Below are 24,182 nucleotides of genomic sequence, written 5' to 3' on the forward strand. Positions count from 1 at the left end.
TCCCCTCTGTATTCTCTTAGTCTTGCATTCCTTTTGTTATTTAGTAATTTTGTTTTAAACTTGATCATGGGTTTTATTTTATTTGAGAATTTTTAGCTTATTTTAAAACTTAACTACTTTAAATTGTATAATTGCCGAAACACACACAAAAAAAAACTAACAGCAGCCACATATTTAACTATTTGAATTACAAATGTACATTTTTGCTTTATCCTAGATATTGGTCTTTTGATATTGTACCTAAAAACTAAAGTTTCACACTGGATCTATACATTTAGCTTAAAAAATGATTAAAACAGAACTTGTGTTTTCAGATTAAGAAAAGGGTATTGGAAACGCCTGGAAAGCACGATTTTGCATCATTTGTTCTATAGCTTCTTGGGGCCTTCAGCGGTTCCCCAACCCTCCGCATTTTTTTTAGCCTCGCTCTACTAGGCATAAATACTTTTAAAAGGGCTAGTCATGCTAGTTACAGCCCAACTTTAATACCGTGTATGTATTCAATACATGTATTTGTAGTTTGGGATTCAGAATCTTGAGTCATTTTTAGAGAGGAAGATGATTAATTTTGATAAAATGGTAAACTATGACTTGACTATACATTGTACATGTAATTTTATGTTAAATAAGAATAAAAAAATAATATAAAAATTGTATGTTTTCAAATATTATAAATATAGTTGTGACAATAAATAATCAGTCCCCTGGTTAAATGAAAATGAAAAAAAAATGGTTAAATGAAAATGAAAAAAAAAATGCTTCAACAGTGTAGAAAATAAATAATCCGTCCTCTTAGTCGACAAAAACAGAGGCGGATTTAGAGGGGGGGCCCAGGGGGCCCGGGCCCCCCCTTTTTGGGAAAAAAATTGGTTGCTTATATAGGGAATCACTGAAGCGTGACTGGAGCGGGCCCCCTCTTAGCGCAGTCAGTGGGCCCCCACTTATGAAAATTTCTAGATCCGCCAGTGAAAAATAAATATCCTATAAAAAAAAATCATCCTGCCCCCCTCCCCCTCAAATGGTCGTCCCCTTATCATAGTATTTCCCCAAATTACAAAAAAAAATCATTAAAAACAAATATATCCAGCGAAAAGGCCTTCACTTACAATATTAGACACACGTTCCGCCGTCACTGTACAATATTATGACGTTTGATCATCGTTAACAACGCGATAGTTCTTTATAGGATCACGACTGAATCCCGAAGACACCGACCAGTACAAAAGATGCGATTTATATTCGTGTTAACGTGTCTTCTACTCCTGAACGAAAATACACTTTTCCGGTATGTATAAAATTGTTTCTTAACGATATGAAATTCATTTTGCAATTAAAACTATAATGCAACATGCCGGTTCAGAATAACAGACAATATGTTGAAACAAGAAAAATGACATGTTGGAGAATTTTTGAATTTTTGTAATCTGAACTGTGTGGAATTAACTCCCTTCCCTGCATGTTTTGTTTCTGACTTTACTAGCTCTTTCTATATTAACATCAAAGTTTAGAAAAAAGGAACATTGACCAATATGCATTTTGGACTAGAGGAGAATAGTTGCTCTTCATGTTGCATTTGCTTCAAGGTATATAACGATGATTATGGGTGACATAATTATAACAGGCCCTCACCGTATAGCGCCGGCAGCCATCTATCAAACGGTCCGAAAGGTCAATAAGATAAAGTAATATTGAAGTTTTCTGGATCTTAACCACTTGAGATCTTTAATCCTTAAAATTAAAGTTTCAAAACAATTAAAAATAACTCCCTCTCAATAACTTTTTGTTTATCTTTACAGGTCCAGATACCAGTACAACAAATACGCTGATGCTGACAGATCTGGACATGATGGATTATTCTGGGTAATACTATAAAATGTTTGATTTTGTATTGTTTTAATTTTTATTTTGTTATTTGCGCGGGAGAGGTTGCGGGTGCCCAACATCGTTCAAGTATTGTTCGAGTTATTTATCCATTTCATTTTTGTATGATTGTATATTTGTTTATGTATTGTATTTAGTAAATACAAGGGGTACAATCAAAATCACGTGATGGATATACACACACCGGTAGTAACAGTCGAGCAGACCGCTTGAAAGGTAAGTAGTCGTATTTACTTGTTTATATCAATAAAATTTAATAAATAAGGTAGTGCACCGAATGTAGGATACTATCTAGTTTTGAAATACACAATTATTCTTGCTGGAAAGCGTGTAGTTAATGCGAACACTTTGACACAGTTCCGAAATTTCACCGTCGAAGTGTTTGCAATAACTGCACGCTTTCTAGCAAAAACAATTGTGTATTTTAAAACTACATACTATCCGACATTCGGTGTGCCAACTTATTAATCAAAATTTAATTGATATAAACAAGAAAATGCAACAACTAACCTTTCAAGCGGCGAGTTCGACTGTAACTTCCGGTGTGTGTATATCCATCACGTGATTTTGATTGTACCCCTAGAAATAAGTCAAATTTTAAACCCGACTACAAAGAATAGCATATGCTAAACAAAATGGCTACATTATAAGATGTAAAATAAAATCAGTGTGTTTAAATGTGTATGACCCATCCCATCAAAATACATGTACCAACCAACAAGCGAATGCAAAGAAAGAAAACTCAGATATTGGCATATACATGAATACGTCGACTCGCTCGCATCAGTGAAAAACAGATTTGTACATCAAAATTCTTTTTGAGTTCATATTATACTTGGATTAAATAAGAAAATATCAAATACCAGCTCGAATCTGCATGCCTTCGATTACCTCACAGTGAAAATACTTCATTTATTGTTTTTCAATAAAAACAATATCTAGGATTAGGTTTTACAGGGATTCAACTGTACATATATATACATGTACGTAAATGTGAGACATCAACCAAACTAAACACTTAAATAGAAAATGTATCAAGAGACCATTTTATACCTGCTTTCAAGGTAATCGATTACACTAACACATTCATGTATCATAAGGGACGACATCAAAAGATCGATGTAGGATACAAAAAAAAAACTTAAATCAAATAGTTTGGGGGTGGGGGTTAAAATTCTGCAAGTTTTGTATATCTAAAATCGATTTTTACATATATCCCTATTGGTAAATCAATTTTTCCCAAATTAAGTTAAGAGGGGGGTAGGGGGGTCAGTGAAAAAAACTATGTGAATTAAGTTTTTTTTATCCTACATTGAACTTTTGATGTCGTCCCTAAGGCACAAATAACTACATGTGAACATTAAGCAAACTCTAAATAATAGCGGATTTTACCCTTTTTTAGGGATTCACAAACTGTATAAAACATCTTACATGAGTAAAAGTTGTGTGTATATTTCAACAGGTCAGAAACCTAGCAACACAATAAAACCTGAATAAAAAATTTGACAAATAGAGACGACAAATGATACCAAATGGGAGTGTCAAAACTTCAAACCTAAAAGGTACCGACAATATCATGCCAAACAAAAGGAAAAAAGGACAAAAAGACGAACAACAATCTACAGAAAACAACATAAATTGAGCAACACAACTCTTACAAAAAATATGTTTACTTTAGTCCTATCTAACATACGCTACATGTGGTACCCTTCTACCCCATTCGCATTTACAGTGTATTTTCTTTTTACTTTTAGGGTCAACTTAGACATCTTGATGTCGTTTTGATGTTGCTGTATCTTTTGATAGCTTACATTGCATACAAGGTGCTTTGATTTATCAAGGAAGGTTATCACGAATCGTAAGTATAATCCAATATTCCTGAATATAGTTATCAAAGGTACCAGGATTATAATTTAGTACGCCAGACGAGCGTTTCGTCTACATAAGACTCATCAGTGACGTTCATATCAAAATATTTATAAAGCCAAACAATTACAAAGTTGAAGAGCATTGAGGATCCGAAATTCCAAAAAGTTGTGCCAAATACGGCTAAGGAAATCTTTGCCTGGAATAAGAAAATCCTTAGTTTTTCGAAATATTTAAACTTTTGTTAACAGGAAATTTATAAAAAAAAATGACCACATTATTGATATTCATGTCAACCTGAAACCGTTCCATTTTTTTGTGAAATATGCTCTGTTTAGTAAACCCCTTCAAGACCCACATATATACGTTTATAAGATGTGCTATTACTTAATCGAATAACCATTGAGAAAATTGCTTATAAAAAAACAATGCATCGTTTAGGAAATAGAAAAAGGGATAAAACTGTTCGACAGAAGTTAGAAATATGGGAAGCAAATATCGCGGGATACCCATTCGTCACAACTCGGCCGATTCCGTACCTTAAAAGGAGAGTAGCGGATTCACTCGAGGATAGCCGATTGAAATACCATTAAATAACAATTTTAAGATGCAAAAGTTATGTTGATGCTGCAACCAAATATCTTACACGAGAGTCTGTTTATCAATATACTGAGAACAAATAGAAATGCAACACATCATTTTCCATATTTGGTCTATGGTTCCATGTATTTATCCAACATAAATATTAATCTTATACGTAACATTGGAGAAGTTGGTATTGTGTCGACCATTTCAATCCGTTATCTCGTGATAATTTAATCTTTTAAAAGGTCCATAAAAAAACTTTCATGTTTAACCAACATGTTATCTATTAAATCAGGCAAAAACGTAAATTGTGGAACGGTACCATGCACTTTATGAAAACCCGTGATAGAGGGTTTATTTTGGTTGAAAATTGTCATTCAGATGAGGAATTTTAATTTCAGGATCTATAATTTAATTATTTAATACCAAAAAAAAATCTTTTGGGTAACTGTGTACTCGTACCATGACTACACTAGACATTTGATATATTTGATAGTGACGGATATTTCACCTTGGATATATATCAGGCAACCTACGAGCACCCAGATCGTTGTTTCAAGAGATATTAACTCGGAAGGTGTGGAACTACATGTATCTCCAAAACAAAGAGGATGTGGTATGATTGCCAATGAGACAACTCTCCACAAGAGACCAAAATGTCACAGAAATTAACAACTACAGGTCACGGTACGGTCTTCAACAATGAATAGAGCCCAAACCGCATAGTAAGCTATAAAAGGCTCCTTCGACATGACGTGGCTATGCATTTATACTTATCGCACATAAACTGACATTATATACATGTAACAAGAATATTTACCCGAATGAGAGAACTCGAGGGATTGCTAAATGTTTATGTCACAAGTCAATACTTGTGCTCGATAAAAGTATGATTTACTATTGAACTAAGTTATTTTCTTAATATTTCAAATACAGCTGATATATTTTTAATTTTTTAGAAAATTAATAGTTTTTTCATATTAAAAAGTTGTAACGAAATTATATAATTTATATGGAAATGGGGAATGTGCCAAAGAGACAAAACCCCGACCATAGAAAAAACAACAGCATATACAACAAGAGGCTCTCAAGAGCCTGAATCGCTCACCTTAAATTTTTTGCTTAAATCTTCCATCAATGATTATTTTGGGTTTTAAATTTATATAAATGGTTCTTCGATTCTGTCATATCTTCTTCAAAAGCAAAAACAAGAGTGGACACACTGAAATGTCTCGTTTGTCTCGTGTTCATAATATAATTTATGATGAAAGTATAAAAAAACATTGTATACCCCAAGCATTACATTATTGCTGTTTACAGTTTATCTACATCTATAATAATTGAAGATAATAACCAAAAACAGCAAAATTTCCTTAAAATTACCAATTCAGGGGCGGCAACTCAACAACGGGTTGTCCGATTCATCTGAAAATTTCAGGGCAAATAGATCTTGACCTGATAAACAATTTTACCCCAATGTCAGATTTGCTCTTAATGCTTTGGTTTTTGAGTTATAAGCTAAAAACTGCATTTTACCCCTATGTTCTATTTTTAGCCATGTCGGCCATCTTGGTTGGTTAGCCGGGTCACTAGACACAATTTTTAAACTAGATACCCTAATAATGATTTTGGCCATGTTTGGTCAAATATGGCCCAGTAGTTTCAGAGGAGAAAATTTTTGTAAAAGATAACTAAGATTTACGGAAAATGGTTAAAAATTGACTATAAAGGGCCATAACTCCTAAAGGGGTCAACTGACCATTTCGGTCATGTTGACTTATTTGTAAATCTTACTTTGCTGAACATTTTTGCTGTTTACAGTTTATCTCTATCTATAATAATATTCATGATAATAACCAAAAACAGCAAAATTTCCTTAAAATAACCAATTCAGAGGCAGCAACCTAACAATCGGTTGTCTATTCATCTGAAAATTTCAGGGCAGATAGATCTTGACCTGATAAACCATTTAACATCAGTCAGATTTGCTCTAAATAAAATGCTTTGGTTTTTGAGTTATAAGCCAAACACTGATTTTACCCCTATGTTCTATTTTTAGCCATGGTGGCCATCTTGGTTGGTTGGCCGGGTCACCGGACACAATTTTTAAACTAGTTACCCCAATGATGATTGTTGCCAATTTTGGTTCAATTTGGCTCAGTAGTTTCAGAGGAGAAGATTTTTGTAAAAGATAACTAAGATTTACGGAAAATGGTTAAACATTGACTATAAAGAGCCATAACTCCTAAAGGGGTCAACTGACCATTTCGGTCATGTTGACTTATTTGTAAATCTTACTTTGCTGAACATTTTTGCTGTTTACAGTTTATCTCTATCTATAATAATATTCATGATAATAACCAAAAACAGCAAAATTTCCTTAAAATAACCAATTCAGAGGCAGCAACCTAACAATCGGTTGTCTATTCATCTGAAAATTTCAGGGCAGATAGATCTTGACCTGATAAACCATTTAACATCAGTCAGATTTGCTCTAAATAAAATGCTTTGGTTTTTGAGTTATAAGACAAACACTGATTTTACCCCTATGTTCTATTTTTAGCCATGGTGGCCATCTTGGTTGGTTGGCCGGGTCACCGGACACAATTTTTAAATCTTACTTTGTTGAACATTTTTGCTGTTTACAGTTTATCTCTATCTATAATAATATTCATGATAAGAACCAAAAACAGCAAAATTTCCTTAAAATTACCAATTCAGGGGCAGTAACCTAACAACGGGTTGTCCGATTCATCTGAAAATTTCAGGGCAGATAGATCTTGACCTGATAAACCATTTAACATCAGTCAGATTTGCTCTAAATAAAATGCTTTGGTTTTTGAGTTATAAGCCAAACACTGATTTTACCCCTATGTTCTATTTTTAGCCATGGTGGCCATCTTGGTTGGTTGGCCGGGTCACCGGACACAATTTTTAAATCTTACTTTGTTGAACATTTTTGCTGTTTACAGTTTATCTCTATCTATAATAATATTCATGATAAGAACCAAAAACAGCAAAATTTCCTTAAAATTACCAATTCAGGGGCAGTAACCTAACAACGGGTTGTCCGATTCATCTGAAAATTTCAGGGCAGATAGATCTTGACCTGATTAACAATTTTATCCTGTCAGATTTGCTCTAAATGCTTTGGGTTTTGAGTTATAAGCTAAAAACTGCAATTTACCCCTATGTTCTATTTTTAGCCATGGCGGCCATGTTTTTTGATGAAATGGAAATTAAAACACAAACTTTATTCTAGATACCCTAGGAATCAATCAGATGAAGTTTAGTTTGATTTGTTTCAGTAGTTTCAGAGGAGAAGATCTTTGAAATAGTTTACGACGGACGGACGACGACGGACGTCAAGTGATGGCAAAAGCTCACATTTCCTTTTGGAAAGGTGAGCTAAAAAAGTTGTATATATGCGATCATATTTATATATATATATATATATATATTTGAGATTGGAGAGAGATGATCGAGAGTATGCGGGAATTTTCTTATTTCTATATTCTATTTAGGGGGAGGAGGAGCTGAAAATGAAAGATAATTTTCTTACCGATACATTTTTTTTCCATATTATAAAAGTGTGCGGGGCAAATTCTTTTTTTGACACTCTATATTATTACCCCCCCCCCCCCCCCCCCCCCCCTAATTTCGATATAATTTTCTGTGTTTTCACTTCCCTCCTAAAACATTTTCTATCGAGATATTAAGATTCAAAATGTTCGTTTAAAAAGACTTGCCATGGTTTATAAAGAATATTTTTTTTATCCAGTCAAAGGGAGATAAAAATGAAAGAACGCTGATGTAAATAAGGAAGTGAAATACCTGTACAAATGGCAACGGTAGGACAGGTTGACGAACAGGATGCATTCACGTGTCCTATCTGCTTAGAAACACTCAAGTCGCCAAAAAGCTTACCATGTTTACATACCTTTTGTGAAACATGCATTGGTGAGTTTATCTTGTCAACTGAAAAACGCACAGACCACAAACTATCGAATTACCCTTGTCCCGTTTGTAGGACAGTTGTTACACCAACCAACCCGGAAGACGAAACATCACAATGGGCAGCATCGCTCCCACATAATGTCACAATTTCATCATTAATGGATAAGTCTCAGAGCGTCAAGCAAGAATGTCATCTCTGTAAACGGCGAGACAAAATTTCCGAGGCAACAAAATGGTGCTGCGATTGCACTGAAGCGCTGTGTGAGGAATGCATGCAATTCCACGGCATTATGAAACTTTCTGCTGGCCATAACGTTGTTCGAATTGAAGAAATGGATACTTCTGCATCCGTAAATGAGCCCGATGCATACGTGTTATCCGATTCGTGTCCAGTTCATACCTCGAAGAGTGTGGTAGCCTTCTGTTTTGATCACCAGGAACTTTCGTGCGTGCTTTGTTTAACTGTTCAACACAGAAAATGTGAAAACGTCCAAGTTATTGAAGAAATGCCCAACTTGAAAGGAGACAAAATAAACCGACTCGTGTTTGAAGTAAATGATATTAAGGTGAAAGTAGAAAAAATAATGAAAGAAAAGGGTGTTGAACGTGACAAACTTGACTCTGACTTTAGAGAAATTGAAGTTAAGACCAACCAATTTATTTCATCCATTAAAGATAACTTAGATGACATTTTAGCCTTGTTTATTAAGGAACTAAACATTACACGAGAAGACGTCAAACACGAGTTTGAAAACAAACTAAAAACGGGCAAAAAACTTTTGAATCATTTTGATCAGCTACAACACTTGACAAAAACTGTTAAAAAGAAGGGTACATTAGCCCAAATGTTTATCCATTTCGAAAAATCAAAAACCGAATTAAAATCCATCCTGGCGGAAGCAACACAAGTTCTAAACACACCATCGATTTGTGCAGCTAAATTAGAAAATAGTGCAATACTGGATAAGGTTGAAAAAGTCGATCGCCTTGGAAAGCTAGAATTAACACGAACGAATCCAATCGAAATGAACGAATATGTAAAACACATCTTTCCACCAAACTGTTTACTTTTGAAGAAAACTCAACCACAGGTATGTTTTAGGAATATTATGCTTAAGCACAATAAAACTATTTATTTAGGAGATTTCAATGTTCATGGAGGGGCTTTTATATCTGATGACGTGGTTGTAATCGGAGGAAATGAGGGCGGTTCTAATGGATCGATAAAAACGATAAATATATCAAACGAAAAAATAATTTGTGAAAGCACTTTTAAGACAACTGTTAAACGATTAGCGTATGATTTTGAAAGTAAATCTCTCTTTGTTTCTTGCTACGAGTCGATGTTGTTCCATTGCTTGAACAATGAATTTACAAGCAAAATTAGATTAAAAGAATGCGGCTTAGAATGTAACAATGGAGACATTTGCACTTTTGATGGCGTTTTATACGTTATTGTTGACAATGCAATACAAAGATTGGATTTCACAAAGTTAAAAGATGGTATATTCGAAAACTGTTTTGACACCAACACAAAGTGTATCAGTCTCAACGGACTTGATATTGATTCAAAGAATAAACGCTTGCTTTACACCTCCGAAGATTATGAAGTAGTGTGCACGTCTCTGGAAGGAAGAGAAATATTCAGATACAAAGATAATTGCCTCAAGCAAGCACAAAGCTTAGCCGTCCATTCCCATGGATTTATACTTGTAGCAGACACAGGAGAAACTTCCAATGGATCTATACATGTGATATCCGAAGATGGAAAAGAACGGCGGACTGTTTTGCACAATTGTTATAAGAAGGAACCCATTCGAGATATTTGTTTTGACAAGTTCAACGACCGTCTTGCTGTTTTTGAACCGAGTTACGTTGAAATATACGATCTTTCTGTAGAGGAAAAACCCAAAGACAAGAACAGGAAGAAAGCCCGTTAGTGATTAATCGAGTATTCAGCTAACAAATTCTTATTTGTTGACAATGTGTAGTTTACATAAATCTTTACTTATAATTTTTGTTTGATTTTAGAAAATACACAAGTGTTGACTGAACATGCTGAACAAGACAAAAAGTAATTATGATATTCCAATTAATAAAATGGAGTTTAACCCTGCCACATAATCACTTGTGATTGTCCGAAATCAGGATCCTCGTCAATGGGTGCCTGTGTTTGCGTGCTTGGGGTCTCGTCTGCTACACAGTTAACATACTTAAGGTATTACTTTTCGGCAGTGGCGGCAGTTCAAACTATATTTGTAAAGCTTTATATTTCAGAAGGTAGAAGAACTGGATGTTTCATACCTTGTATGCAAATACCTTATGTTACGAAATTTTCGTCTGTCATTTTAATAGTCCAGCAACTGGTTGAAAAAAAGACTAGTGTTTTTAGCATGTGAATTTCTCTTTTATTATGAGTAATAGGACAAACGTGTTTGGTAAATGGATTCATTGTAACATTAAAATGTCCGTCAGACAAATTTCACCTGACCTCGACATCATTTCGTGTATCAAGGGACCAAGGTTAAATTTACATGATATAAAGTATAAAAACAAAGATGTGGTACGATTGCCGATGAGACAAATCTGTTTCTCAGAATGAGATACTATACGCAGTAGGACTATATATGTGGTGTATGCAATGATTGTAAAGGTTACATATCAGTCGGACAAGTTTTATCTAACCTAGCCTCTTTTTGATGGTTCATTGAATTGGTCAATGTTTATAAGTTTTTGTGTTTGGTCTGGGGTTTTTTTCAAATTCAACAAGCAGTAGCTCGACTATATTTGGTGTATGAAATTATTGTAAGGTGTACATGTCATTCTTTCAGGTATCGTCGGACCTTGAACTCATTTTCATGGTTAATTGTTCAATGAAATTTTTTTGTGTATTTTGGTCTGTTCATACTATAAGGTGTACATGATAGATAGGTAGGTGTGTCAATAATATTATTTACGTGGAATGATTGTAAGCTGTAATGTTAGTCTGACAGGTATTATCTGAACTTGACCTCATGTCCATTGTTCATTGGTTACTGAAACTGTCAACTATATATGGTTTTCATTTGCAAGCAATATATTTAGCAAGTGATTTATTACATTGTAATATACATGCAGCATGGTAACTTGATCAAAGGTTCTACTTTTCTAATACAAATAAACAGCTCATCTATGAATAACATATATCTGTTTGAAAGAAAAACACAAACAAAAAAGTAATAACCAATGAAAACGCAGATGATGAAGTATCTTCCTTTTTTTTGGTGTTTATACATTCCCCAAAATACGTTTGTTTTTGAAGAGTGAAGAGTGTGTTCTTGTTTTGTGCTGTTATACAATGTTCCAGGTTAAAGGAGGATTTATCACCATTTAACTATTTTAACCCCGCTACATTCTTTGTGTTTCTTTTCAAAGTTTAAAGTCAGAAGCCTGTTTCTCAGTGGCTGTCATTTGTGGCTGTGTTACTTTTTTTATTTTTTCGAATATTATTTTGTAAATAAATTAGGCCGTTGTTTTCCCCGTTTGAATTGTCTTACATTTGTCATTCCGTGGCCTTTCATATTTGACTATTTGGTTTGAGTTTTGCTTATTGTTGAAGGCCGTACGCTGAGCTATAGTTTTTAATTTCTATGTTTTTTGTTTTAGTATTGTTCCATTGAAAAATCATACCACTTTTTTTTTTTAAATCCATATTTAATTTTATCATGTTTATGTTCCAGACTATACGAGTATTTGGATCGTACGCGTACGGTCCGGACCGAATGCGTATACTCGTACGGTCCGACCATACGCATACGGTCGGACCGTACGAGTATACTCACACGGTCCATTTATCAAAACATTTCTAATTCTCTCAGATTTTTTAGAAGTAAACAGGTGGTTTTTCTAGTAAAGTTCCTACAGATTCTAAAGTATTTTCTTCACACATTTTGTTTACTTCAAAATATTCTAATAAGTTTAATTCAGTGAGCAATATTCAATTTTGGTACATATATTAATGACATGCTTAATACATGAGAATACCGGATTAAATTTTAAACGCGACTTTTTTAAATAATTAAAATATTATGCTTTTATTCCAATTACTATTGAACATTTTATATTAATTCGAGATTTCAGTTATGTTGTCCTGAAAAATATACATTCGTATCTAATAAACTTCATCTACTTCTTAAAATCAGTCCGACCGAATGAGTATTTTTTTTTAAATTTCGCATACGGTGCAAATACTCATACGGTCTGAAACATTTATATTAAAAGGTGTGTATGGAAAGAAATCGGAGATATGTGCATGTTAATCACCACAACAAAGAAATAGGAAAATCACAAAATTCGTATTTGCCCTTTGTTTTTTTGTTATTCACTTTTCTACATGTAAAACCATTTTCAAAATTTTCATCAGCTTTGAGACGGCGAGCCTTTTAGAAAAGGTATTACTTGTGACACGTCTAACAGATCAATAACTATCCACACTGATATGTGTCCACACTTGTTTATCTAAAGGAAGACAACTATTAACGGGAACATTGATAATACAAGGAAGTGAAATGGCTACGGAAGAACAAATCAATGAACAGGACGCCTTCGCATGTCCTATTTGTTTAGAGACACTTAAATCACCGAAAAGTTTACCATGTTTACATACCTTTTGTGAAGCATGCATTGGTGAGTTTATTTTATCCACTGAACAACGCGCAGAACAAAAACTTTCCAACTACCCCTGTCCTGTATGTAGGACAGTTGTTACACCCAACAACCCAGAAGACGAAGCATCGCAATGGGCAGCATTACTCCCTCATAATTTTACAATTTCGTCATTAATGAATAATGCAAAAAGCGTCAAACAGGAATGTCATCTCTGTAAAAGGCGAGACAAAATTTCCGAGGCAACACAATGGTGTTGTGATTGCATGGAAGCGTTGTGTGGGGAATGCTTGCAATTCCACGGCATTATGAAACTCTCTGCTGACCATAAAATTGTGAAAATTGAAGAAATGGATACTGCCTCTTCCGGTGTAGACGAGCCAGATCTAAGTATGATATCCGATTCGTGTCCACTTCACACTTCAAAATTTTTGGAAGCTTTCTGTTTTGACCATCAACAACTATGTTGTCTACTTTGTATAACTTTACATCAAAGAAAATGCGAACATGTGCAAGCTTTTGAAGAAATGCAGAACCTGAAAACTGACAAAATAAGCGTGCTCTTGTCTGAAGTAAATGATATTAAAGTGAAAGTTGAAAATGTAATGAAAGAAAAGAATGATGAAAAAGAAAAACTTGACATTTCCTTTACTGAAATTGAAGCAGAGGCTAACCAATTTATTTTATCACTAAAAGATAAGCTAGACAGCCTGTTAGCTGTATTTATTAAGAGACTGGGCATAACTCGTGAGGAATCAGAAAATGCATTCCAGAACAAAGTGAAAACATTTGAAAAACTTTCAAATTATTTTTGAAAAGTTACATTGTACATCAAAAACTGTTGAGGAACATGGCACATTAAGCCAAATGTTTATTCATTTCGAAAAATCAAAAGTCGAATTAAAATCTGTCCTGACAGAAGCAAGTTCGGTTTGGAATACAAGTGCAATTTCTAAAGCTAAATTAGTAAAAAGTGCTAAACTAGGTCAAGTTGAAAATATTGATGGCCTTATTGAGCTAGATTTATTAAAAACAATTCCAGTCGAAATAAACACATATGTCGAACAGTTACTTCCCTCAGACAGTTCTCTTCTTTCGAAAACACATCCTTATAGTAGTTTTGACAGTATTATTTTGAAACATATTAAAACTATAGATCTAAATGGTTTCAAAGTATACGGAGGAGTTTTCGTGTCAGATGAAATTGTTGTCGTTGGAGGAAAAGTGGAAGAATCAGTTGGAGAGCTAAAGGCTGTTGATATCTTGAACGAAAAAATTATTGACGAATGTTCTATTTTGGCAAAAGTAAAACGACTAGCATTTGACTTTGAAAGCGAGACCCTGTTTGTCTCTTGCTACGGATCAAAGTTATATCGTTTAAATTTTGTCAATCACTTTAGCCCTGCTACGAACATTAAAGATGACAATAATAACAATGGAGGAATGTGCTTATCTAATGGAATATTATATGCAATTGTTGATAACACTGTTCAAAAACGAAGTTTAGAAAATGTACAACAGCCATTAGAGAAGTGTTTTAAAACCAAAACAAATTGTAAAAATCTTAATAGTCTTGGATTTGATTCAAAAAACGACCGTTTGGTATACACATCAGAACAATTTGAAGTTGTTTGTACATCGTTCAATGGTAGAGAGATTTTCAAGTTCAGAGATCAGCATATGAAGGACACAAAAAGTGTATCTGTTCATGTAGAAGGAATTATCTTTGCTGCAGATGAATCTGGAACTATTCATCTGGTATCAGAAGACGGAGAACGAAGACGAACCGTTTTGAATATTTCCGACAAATTGAAATGTGTTCGTGATATTTGTCTTGACAAGTCCTGTTCACGCCTTGCTCTTTTTGGAACTGGTTATATAAAACTTTATGATGTATGTACTGAGAGTGAATAGATTTATAACGTTCAGCGGTAAATGCATATCAATTAGCATGATGATAGTGCGAAAAATTGAAATATATGTGCGATCTTTGTTTTCACAGGTTTTGTACACGTTTGGCTGTCTTGGCATATAGAACTTTATGATATCTGTTTTAGGACAGGAAAACAATATTATAATATCGATGTCAGATATTTATCTGCGGAACAGCCTGCTTGCTAATGCGTGGAATACCTTTTGTATGCACCTTTCCAGGGGGAAGTAGGACATTACTATCATTCAAGTAGACACAGGATTTAGAAATACAAACGTTTTCATTTCAGTTCTAAAAACATTTATAAAAGGTCAGAAGTTTAACCAGAAAAGAAAGCACTTTTTGAAAATTATAAATATGACATGTATGAAGAAGTTTTATATTTTGAATAATATATATAAGTTGATCTTGAATAATAAGTTGTTCGTTTAATCTGGAATTTTATTTCTATATGTCAATTTGAATAAAAGGAGATGTATTGTATATGTCAATGAGTACAGCTCTAAAACAATTATACATGATAGCGTAATACGGTTTTCAACAATGAGTAGTTTTCTTCATAATTTTACGATATATGACATGCGCTAGTAGGGAAAACGGTACTATTACATTTTCCAGCATTAGGTTGCCCCAAGACAGACGAAGGAAGTGAACTTAGGAGCGGTGTGACTGGATGTAAGGGTACAATGTATTTTCTATATATCTATGAATAACTGTAATGCGAACATCTGTCGTCATCAGCTGTGAAACAAATACTCCAAAACACTCAACCAACCCGTGATGGCATCCGTCTTGAATACCAACACTATAATTGTATTTTTCATCGTCTACATGTTAGTACATTCTCCTGTCAAGAACATGTTCCGAGTTCAATATATCATTCTATCCAACAGTAGCATGACCACATCATTTGGCAATCAATAAGCATGATAAGAAACGGTAGGTACTTGTTATCAAATAATTTCAAAATGACGTTTTTATCGATTGAAACAGACGATGTGAATAGATATAGGAAGATGAGGTGTGAGTGCCAATGAGACAACTCTCCATACAAATAACAATTTAAAAAGTAAACCATTATAGGTTAAAGTACGGCCTTCAACACGGAGCCTTAGCTCACACCGAACAACAAGCTATAAAGGGCCCCAAAATTACTAGTGTAAAACCATTCAAACGGGAAAACCAACGGTCTAATCTATATAAACAAAACGAGAAACGAGAAACACGATGTGAAGCCAAAACCATACTTACAGACTATCCGCTAAGCATTCAACAAAAAGTAAGAACACAGACTTTTTAACCCATAATCAAAACATTGTGCACTTAGGGGAATACATCTTCTATTTGGCCATTAGCTGTATAACCATGTTCAACTCTACCACATTCTTTACGTGTAAATCAAGTGAGTGTCCTGTAGTTTATAATATATAGTCTTTCCACGTTTTGTTTTCGTTACTTGATTGTTGTTTGTTTGTTTGGTTGGTTTTTATTTTGGAGGGGGTTGTAAAAAGGCTGTTGGTATTTTCGTTTGAAAAGCTTTATATTTTGTCATCTCGGAGTTACACATTGTTTAAAGCAAATGCTACCAGTCAAGTTCCTTTGACTCTTGTATAAAGTTGTCTCTCTGGCAATGAGACCACCTCTCATTATTTTTGATATGAAGCAGGTATGTCTCACGACAACGAGACCAAAGAAGAAAGTAGATTTCTACGTTTTCCACAAATGCGGGATTTAAAAAAAGTGACAAAAAAAAGGTTAAAGATTTTGAGTTCATTAGTACAACCCAATATATTTTTTTTATTGATTTTTCTTCTGTAATAGGGGACTTCGTTCCCATATAATGTCATCAGTACGTTTTGCGTACACTTCAAAAACTGATTTAAAAGCAGATTTGATACTTCTACCAAGTCAGATTACCAGGACCACGTGTTGGTGTTTTGTGTCTTTGTCTGTGCGTTCTTTTTTATAAATCGGTTAAAAGTGTAGTATGTTGTATTGTACAATATTTTTTTGTAAATTTTTTTAAAAGATGTGAATAAAATACCTTAACCGTTACAATACACCCATTGCAAAACTCGAAACAGGTGATACAAAATGCAAAACACACACTGATAATATTGTAAACACTGACAAGTATATAATAAAATATTTTAACATTAAAAAAATATTCATCAAAAAGTATGAGTTTATAGGGTTTTCTCTAAGGTATTTCAACGTCTATTTTTAAATACATGTTGAACAGGTCGAGAACTCTAGATTTTCTGACGTCAGAATATATTTGCATAGTAATTTCCAAAACACAAGGCCAATATGGCCTTGAAAAACTGACCAATTGACTCAATGAACTACAATGCATTATGGGCTACTACGAGTAAACTACTACTTTAAACACGTTGAATTAGTGGGAAAACAGTCAACTAATATATTGTCTGGGACTCTTATTACCAAAGTTTTTATTCTGCAAATATATTTTATGTAAAATATATAACGTAATCTTCAATTTGCATGCTCAGATTAAAAAAAATATTGTTTATTGGCTTCACGATTCGACTTTCTTTTTCGCCTTGCAAAAGTAGTTGAACCTGTTTTATGCATTGTTATGAATTGAACCTGCATTAATTTCACGACATGACACAGTGAAATATCAAATTGGGTGACCACTGTCCTGTAAGAAAATCATTTGAGCTCTTTTAAACCTGTATAATGTCATCCCAAAATCATTTCTGCCTAGAAAAACACGAAAACTTTCATTGAAACACATCGATCTTTCTGTACTGAATTTGTAATTTTTTTATCAGGACCTGAACTAATAGTAAGAACATCATAATATTCAGTATGCTAAAAATCAGTGTTATGAAAGCGGCAGGGGCGGATCCAGCCATTTTAAAAAGGGGTCCTAACCTTGGCCAAAAAGGGAGGGGGTTCCAACTACATGTCCCCATCCAAATGCACTGATCGTCCAAAAAAGGGGGCCCATCCCCCGGAACACCGCCACTGAGCGGGTACGGTATATAGCTCAATACATTTTTTTATAGTTGCATCCATCGATAATATCCGTTTGTTGCTAATTTTATCACAAAATATACCTCAGAGGTTTTTTTATCGTTCGGCTGCTGTCCTATTAGGAGATAACTGTATTGTATTTTAAGCTCCGACGGCATCAATTGGGGATTTGATGGTCGCAAATTAAGTTTACTGGCGACGCGTTAGCGGAGACAGTAAACGGGTATTTGCGACCATCAAATCCCAAATTGATGCCGTCGGAGCTTTAAATACAATATTGTTATCTCCATTCTAATGAAACTGACAGAAAATAACGTTAAAACATGTATTTAAAATCTGTCATATGCCGTCTGCGCTTGCGCGTACGTCCCATAGCATCAATTGTCAATTGATGCCATGTAAGAAAGTGACGTTATCCAATCAAAATGAACGTTACAAACGTTGTTGCATTAGAATGTAAAATGTCTCCAATATTTAAAGACTGGATCATAATGGGTGCCATACCTATTATCCTGCAATTGGGTGTCCTACTATACAGATACAACCCTACAGATATCGCTATGCTGTATCTGTATACTATACAGATATCGCTTTAAAGCTCCACCCACTGCCGGACTGCGTATTGTTTGAACCTGTGTGACCTCAGAATGTGTATTCCAGTTGCATTCTAATGACGATGACAAGTGAAGATTTCAAAACTTGAATGTGTATGATTGTGTTACAAAATCAACCATGTCAATTTCAGCATGCATGTTTAGTGAATGTCAAGTCTGAAGCGTAGGACAACTCGTACACTTCTGTTTCAAATTTGACAATATTTTGTTATTTGTGTGTTGAAATTAGCTGTTATGTTAAAATAGATAATTATTCACCTTTAGCGATGTATTATTGTTGACCCTTCGAGATTTTTTTTTTTTGCGAACCCGACTCCAGCGTAGTGTGATTTAGATATTTCTACGCGGGCCTCAAAGGATTACAAATCGAAAATAAATGCTAAATATGTTAGTTTTTGTTTCTTTCAAACACAAACAATATACAAAATTAATTGCAGGATAAAGACAATAACTGTTTAGTGTCTTTGAATATCAGCTGTATTTGTACTCGGCTCGAAACAGGTGTAGAAGTTCGCTAAAAGCTCGCATACACCTTATTTCATAGCCTCGTACAAATACAGCTGATATTTAAAGACACTATACAGTTATTGTCTATTTATTTTTTTCTTAAACGTGATTTGTATATAGAAATAAAAAGATGCGGTATGAGTGCCAAATGAGACATCTTTTTCCAACAAAGACGTAATTTAGTAAAGTAAGCAGTCATAGGTTCAATGCTGAAAAGTAAGCTATTAACGACTCAAAAATTAATTGTGTAAAAAAAACCAAAGAAAAAAAAAAGAAAAAAAAACCGGCCCAATTAAATGTATTGATAAAAGGAGAAGAAATCTATCCCATCAAAAAAAATATATTGTATAGGAGCCTGTATTTCAGTGGTTGTCGTTTGTTAACGTGTTACATATTTCATTTTTTTATATATAATTAAGGCCGTTAGTTTTCTGGTTTGAATCGATTTACATTGTCATATCGGGGGCTTTTATAGCTGACTATGCGGTATGGGCTTTGCTCATTGTTGAAGGCCGTACGGTGATCTATAAATGTTAATTTCTGTGTCATTTTGGTCTCTTGTGGACAGATGTCTCATTGGCAATCATACCACATCTTCTTTTTTTTTATTATAGATCCAACGCTGCAATTTTCACAAAACATATAAATTTTTCCACCTTGTCGCACATACATATGGATAAAATCATTACAGCTGTTTTCCTAATGCATGTAGAGCAAAACTTTGGTTAGCTTGCTTGCTTTGTTTGTATATTGTACAAAATATAAAATATACAAGTTAAACTATCATGCCTATATATATATATATTTATCTTATTTTCAAAGCTTATATAAACAACTATTCAAACAAAGCAAGCAAGCAAGCCAACCAAAGTTTTACTTTGCAGGTATAAGAAATCAGCTGTAATGATTTCAAGTTATTCAGTTTGGCAAATGTCCGAGCCCGTTAAAAAAAACGAACAAACCGAAACTACAGTTGCTGACTTCACTACCTTCATATTAAAGGGAACAGTTTGGAAGTCCTATATAAGGTTTAAACGTATTCGGATGTGTCTACTTTTGTGTTTCAAATGTCTGGTTATGTAAATGTATTTCAGTTGTTTCCTGTAATTAGTTAATACTTCAGCTTTATCATGTACATCTTTTGAATATTCATTTTATTAAATTTACTGTTTGCAAAAGTATAAATTACTCTAAATTATAGGGATTTTCTGGTAACTTAACAGAAAACCCTTGCCGTTTTTGGCACAACCTTTTTGATCTTTTGGTCCTCGATGCTGTTCAACTTTGTACTCGTTTCGGCTTTCAAACTTTTGTATCTGTGCGTCACACATAGGTCTTGTGTGGACAAAATACACTTCTGGCGTATTAAAATTTTGAACTTGTTGCCTTTTGTTGGCTGTTGTTCGTGTGATTCTTTGTCAATTGTGTTCTCCAATTTATTTATATTGTAGTCCTGTGTTGTCATTTTGATGTTATATTTCACATGGCCATAAAAGTGCGAGGTTTGGCATGCCACAAAACCAGGTTCAACCCACCATTTTTTCCTTTAAAAATGCCCTGTACCAAGTCAGGAATATGGTCATTGTTATATTATAGTTCGTTTCTGTGTGTATTACATTATAACGTTGTGTCGTTTGTTTTCTCTTATTTTTGAGTGTAAATTCACATTGCGATAAGACGTGTCACGGTACTTGTCTATCCCAAATTCATGTATTTGGTTTTGATGTTTTATATATATATGTTATATTTGTTATTCTCGTGGGATTTTGTCTATGTGTGTTACATTTTAGTGTTATGTCGTTGTTCTCCTCTTATATTTAATGCGTTTCCCTCGGTTTTAGTTTGTTATCCCGATTTTGTTTTTTGTCCATGGATTTATGAGTTTTGAACAGCGGTATACTACTGTTGCCTTTATTTATATACTGAAATGTGACCAAAAAAAATACTTATAGATTTTATTAACACTGCCATGTATGTAAAATTTATTTCTTCGCCTTTTTTACGAACACAAAATTCAAGGATCCCACATTTGCCTTTAATTATCCATACGAACATTGCTGTACTCGTGAATATCAGCACCGGCTGTTATCGACGGCTTACTTTACACAAGTAAGTTTGTCTTATGGGTACTTGTGTTTTATCGCTGTTGTTTCGTTGCTGTCTGGTGGACAAATACATGAAATCTTTGTGCCATCATCAAACATGTTAATGGCTATATATCGGGTAATTCAAACCCTTTTTTCTTCACATAGAAACAACTCTTCGTTAATCTGAGATTGGATGTAATACTTTATATCACGAACTATAAATGAGGATACACAAAATGAAAAACTAAGCGAAATTGTGAATCCCGCATTGCACAAAAAAATGTGTTGTATTTCAGTAAATAACACGTGTTCTTGGTTGATTGTAAACACGTAGTAGTCCATCATGCATTGTGACTCATTTAGTGGATTGGTCAAAAACCTAGGTTAAAATAAATTGCGTCACATGTGAATAAACAATTACATGTGCGAGAACATAAGGGACCGGTCAAAATTTATCTACACATAGGACCGGTGCAAAGTGCAGTAGGACAGATACTTTTTTCCGGAATCGCTTTTGTTGGGACATCACTTTTTTCACAGATAATATCCATAGGACACAAGTTTTTTTTTCAAACGATTACTTTGAAATAATTTTTAATACATTTATAACAAAACTTAAAATAACAAGTATAATATACAATATGTAAAGATAAAAATTATTATATAAAAATTCAGATAGGCATCTTTAATTTTTTTTATAACTTTTTCAAATCAACTTGGATTTTCATCAAACTATGCAGCTATCTTAGATATATATCAAGCTTACTGAATCCCATTTCATTTAGTTTTTTGTTGTATTGCTGTAAAATTTAAGAATTAAAGTAATCTTGGTAAAAAAAGCTAGGATTTGCAATTCGGACAAAATAGAGATAGTACACTTTAATTTTTTTAATAACTTTTTCAAATCAACTTGGATTTTCATCAAACTATGCAGCTATCTTAGATATATATTAAGCTTACTAAATCCCAGGTCATTTTGTTTTTTGTTGTTTTGCTGTAAAATTTAAGAATTAAAGTAATTTTTGTGTTTTAAATAGCTAGGATTTGCAATTCGGACAAAATAGAGATAGTACACTTTAATTCTTTTTATAACTTTTTCAAATCAACTTTGATTTTCTTCAAACTATGCAGCTATCTTAGATATATATCAAGCTTACTAAATCCCATTTCATTTAGTTTTTTGTTGTATTGTTATAAAATTTAAGAATTAAAGTAATCTTGGTAAAAAAAAGCTAGGATTTGCAATTCGGACAAAATAGAGATAGTACACTTTAATTTTTTTAATAACTTTTTCAAATCAACTTGGATTTTCATCAAACTATGCAGCTATCTTAGATATATATTAAGCTTACTAAATCCCAGGTCATTTTGTTTTTTGTTGTATTGCTGTCAAATTCAAGAATTAAATTAATCTAGGTCAAAAAAGCTAGAATTTGCAGTTCGAACAAAATAGAGATAGTACACTTTAATTTTTTTTATAACTTTTTAAATTCAACTCAAACTATGCAGCTATCTTAGATATATATCAAGCTTACTGAATCCAATGTCATTTAGTTTTTTGTTGTTTTGCTGTAAAATTTAATTTCACTTATATGGTGAAGTGCAACAAACATACATCATGTACATCATGTACTATATCATCCAACAAAGTAGCAAAAATTCGGGGGTCACATCAGGTACATTTTCTGTAAGTGGAAAATGTTAAAGCAATTATTACCATTCCTAATAAAAAACACATTCCAAGGCAACCTATGGGTCTTCAGGTTAAAATATATATAGAGTTCAACCAAATGCTATTGAGTTTCATGTTTCTCCTGGAGCTTGTTTTTATAATTAATATTTTAAGGTATTGATAAAATTCTATATAAGATACATGCAGCTTCATTAATTTTTCAGTTTAACAAACACCTATTTGTGGTTTGATTGCATTATGCAATGTCTTTGTTTTTTTCAATGCTATATTCATAGTATAATTTATGATAATGCCATGCCTGTAATTGTTTGTGAATCAACAAAATAAAACACGAAACTGTTGCTTTTGATCATATTATAAAGACTACATATGTTAAATGCCTCTATTAAGTATACTTTTATTTACAATACATTGGAAAAGTAGGATAGGACACCAACTTTTTTATTACTAAGTTGGCATAGGACATCATTTTTTTTTTCAGTCAGAAAGCGATAGGGTTGTAACTTTTATTAAATGTTTTTATTTTTTGCACCGGTCCTATGTGACGATAAATTTTGACCGGTCCCTAAGTATGCTAATTTATGCATTTCCGTATAAGGTAGTGGTCCCGACCTGTTAAAACTATTTACATAACAACGAATGTGTTTGATTTAGTACAAAATTTCATATTCTTCAACAAACTGGTTTCCACACACAAAGAAAACATTTCCGGACTTATCAAAACAAACATCATTTGGTGCTTTGATTTTGTCAAACTTATCTTAAAGAGTTTTCCTTTGTGTGCCATCTTCTGAAATTGTATGCAATCAACTAGATCTGTCACATGTTATTATCCAATTTCTTATTGATGAAAAATTAGCGTAGTATTCTATATTATTGCATAGCGATTTAATATTTCCTACAGAAAGTAACCAAATGTTAGCGTGCAATAAATTTCAAAATTCATAACGTCATCATCGACAAAATCTTAGTTTAAACCAATTTTCACTTTCAAATATTATATTGCTATACAATAAATATATTATAGTGACTGGATCTTATCATAATTCCTTATTAAACAAATTGTTCGTAAGTACTGATATTTTAAAAGTTTAAAATACATATGTTAAGCAGTTTCTTAAAATTGTGAAATGGGTCTCAACTTTGATTAAACTAATGAATTGAGAACGTATGTCGATATCTGGTACTGGCGATCTGGGGGAGAGACTCTACATGTAGTTAGATTTTATATTTTATATTTTTTTTATATGTGTTTCAAAATTGTATTTCATTCTTACTGCATTGATTGTTTTAATGTTTAACACCTCTTTTTATTTGCATTGATTGTTTAATGTTAAGGGTAGTAATTTCAATTAGATAATGCGCTATATAAATATTGTAAATAATAATAATAATAATAATAATAATAATAA

The 24,182-nt window shown here is 33.3% G+C and overlaps 2 protein-coding genes across 2 annotated transcripts; both read left to right on the top strand.

Annotated features, from left to right (window-relative positions):
- The first annotated feature begins 1,150 nt into the window (after positions 1 to 1,150).
- On the top strand, positions 1,151 to 10,400 carry LOC139486426 (E3 ubiquitin-protein ligase TRIM45-like). The gene is made up of 4 exons (XM_071271299.1): positions 1,151 to 1,285; positions 1,797 to 1,860; positions 3,636 to 3,739; positions 8,114 to 10,400. Exon 4 carries the CDS (start codon positions 8,175 to 8,177, stop codon positions 10,227 to 10,229), a length of 2,055 nt encoding a protein of 684 aa, XP_071127400.1. The 5' UTR covers positions 1,151 to 1,285; positions 1,797 to 1,860; positions 3,636 to 3,739; positions 8,114 to 8,174; the 3' UTR covers positions 10,230 to 10,400.
- Positions 10,401 to 12,836: 2,436 nt separating this feature from the next.
- On the top strand, positions 12,837 to 13,748 carry LOC139484452 (E3 ubiquitin-protein ligase TRIM56-like). Its single transcript, XM_071268185.1, has one exon. The coding sequence runs from the start codon at positions 12,837 to 12,839 to the stop codon at positions 13,746 to 13,748; it is 912 nt and encodes a 303-aa protein (XP_071124286.1).
- Positions 13,749 to 24,182: the final 10,434 nt, after the last annotated feature.

This window comes from Mytilus edulis, chromosome 8 (assembly GCF_963676685.1).
Source record: "Mytilus edulis chromosome 8, xbMytEdul2.2, whole genome shotgun sequence".
Classification (NCBI taxonomy): Eukaryota; Metazoa; Mollusca; class Bivalvia; order Mytilida; family Mytilidae; genus Mytilus; species Mytilus edulis.

Excerpts from the sequence above, each read along its gene's own strand:
- LOC139486426 (XM_071271299.1), top strand. The coding sequence starts at position 8,175 with ATGGCAACGGTAGGACAGGTTGACGAACAGGATGCATTCACGTGTCCT.
- LOC139484452 (XM_071268185.1), top strand. The coding sequence starts at position 12,837 with ATGGCTACGGAAGAACAAATCAATGAACAGGACGCCTTCGCATGTCCT.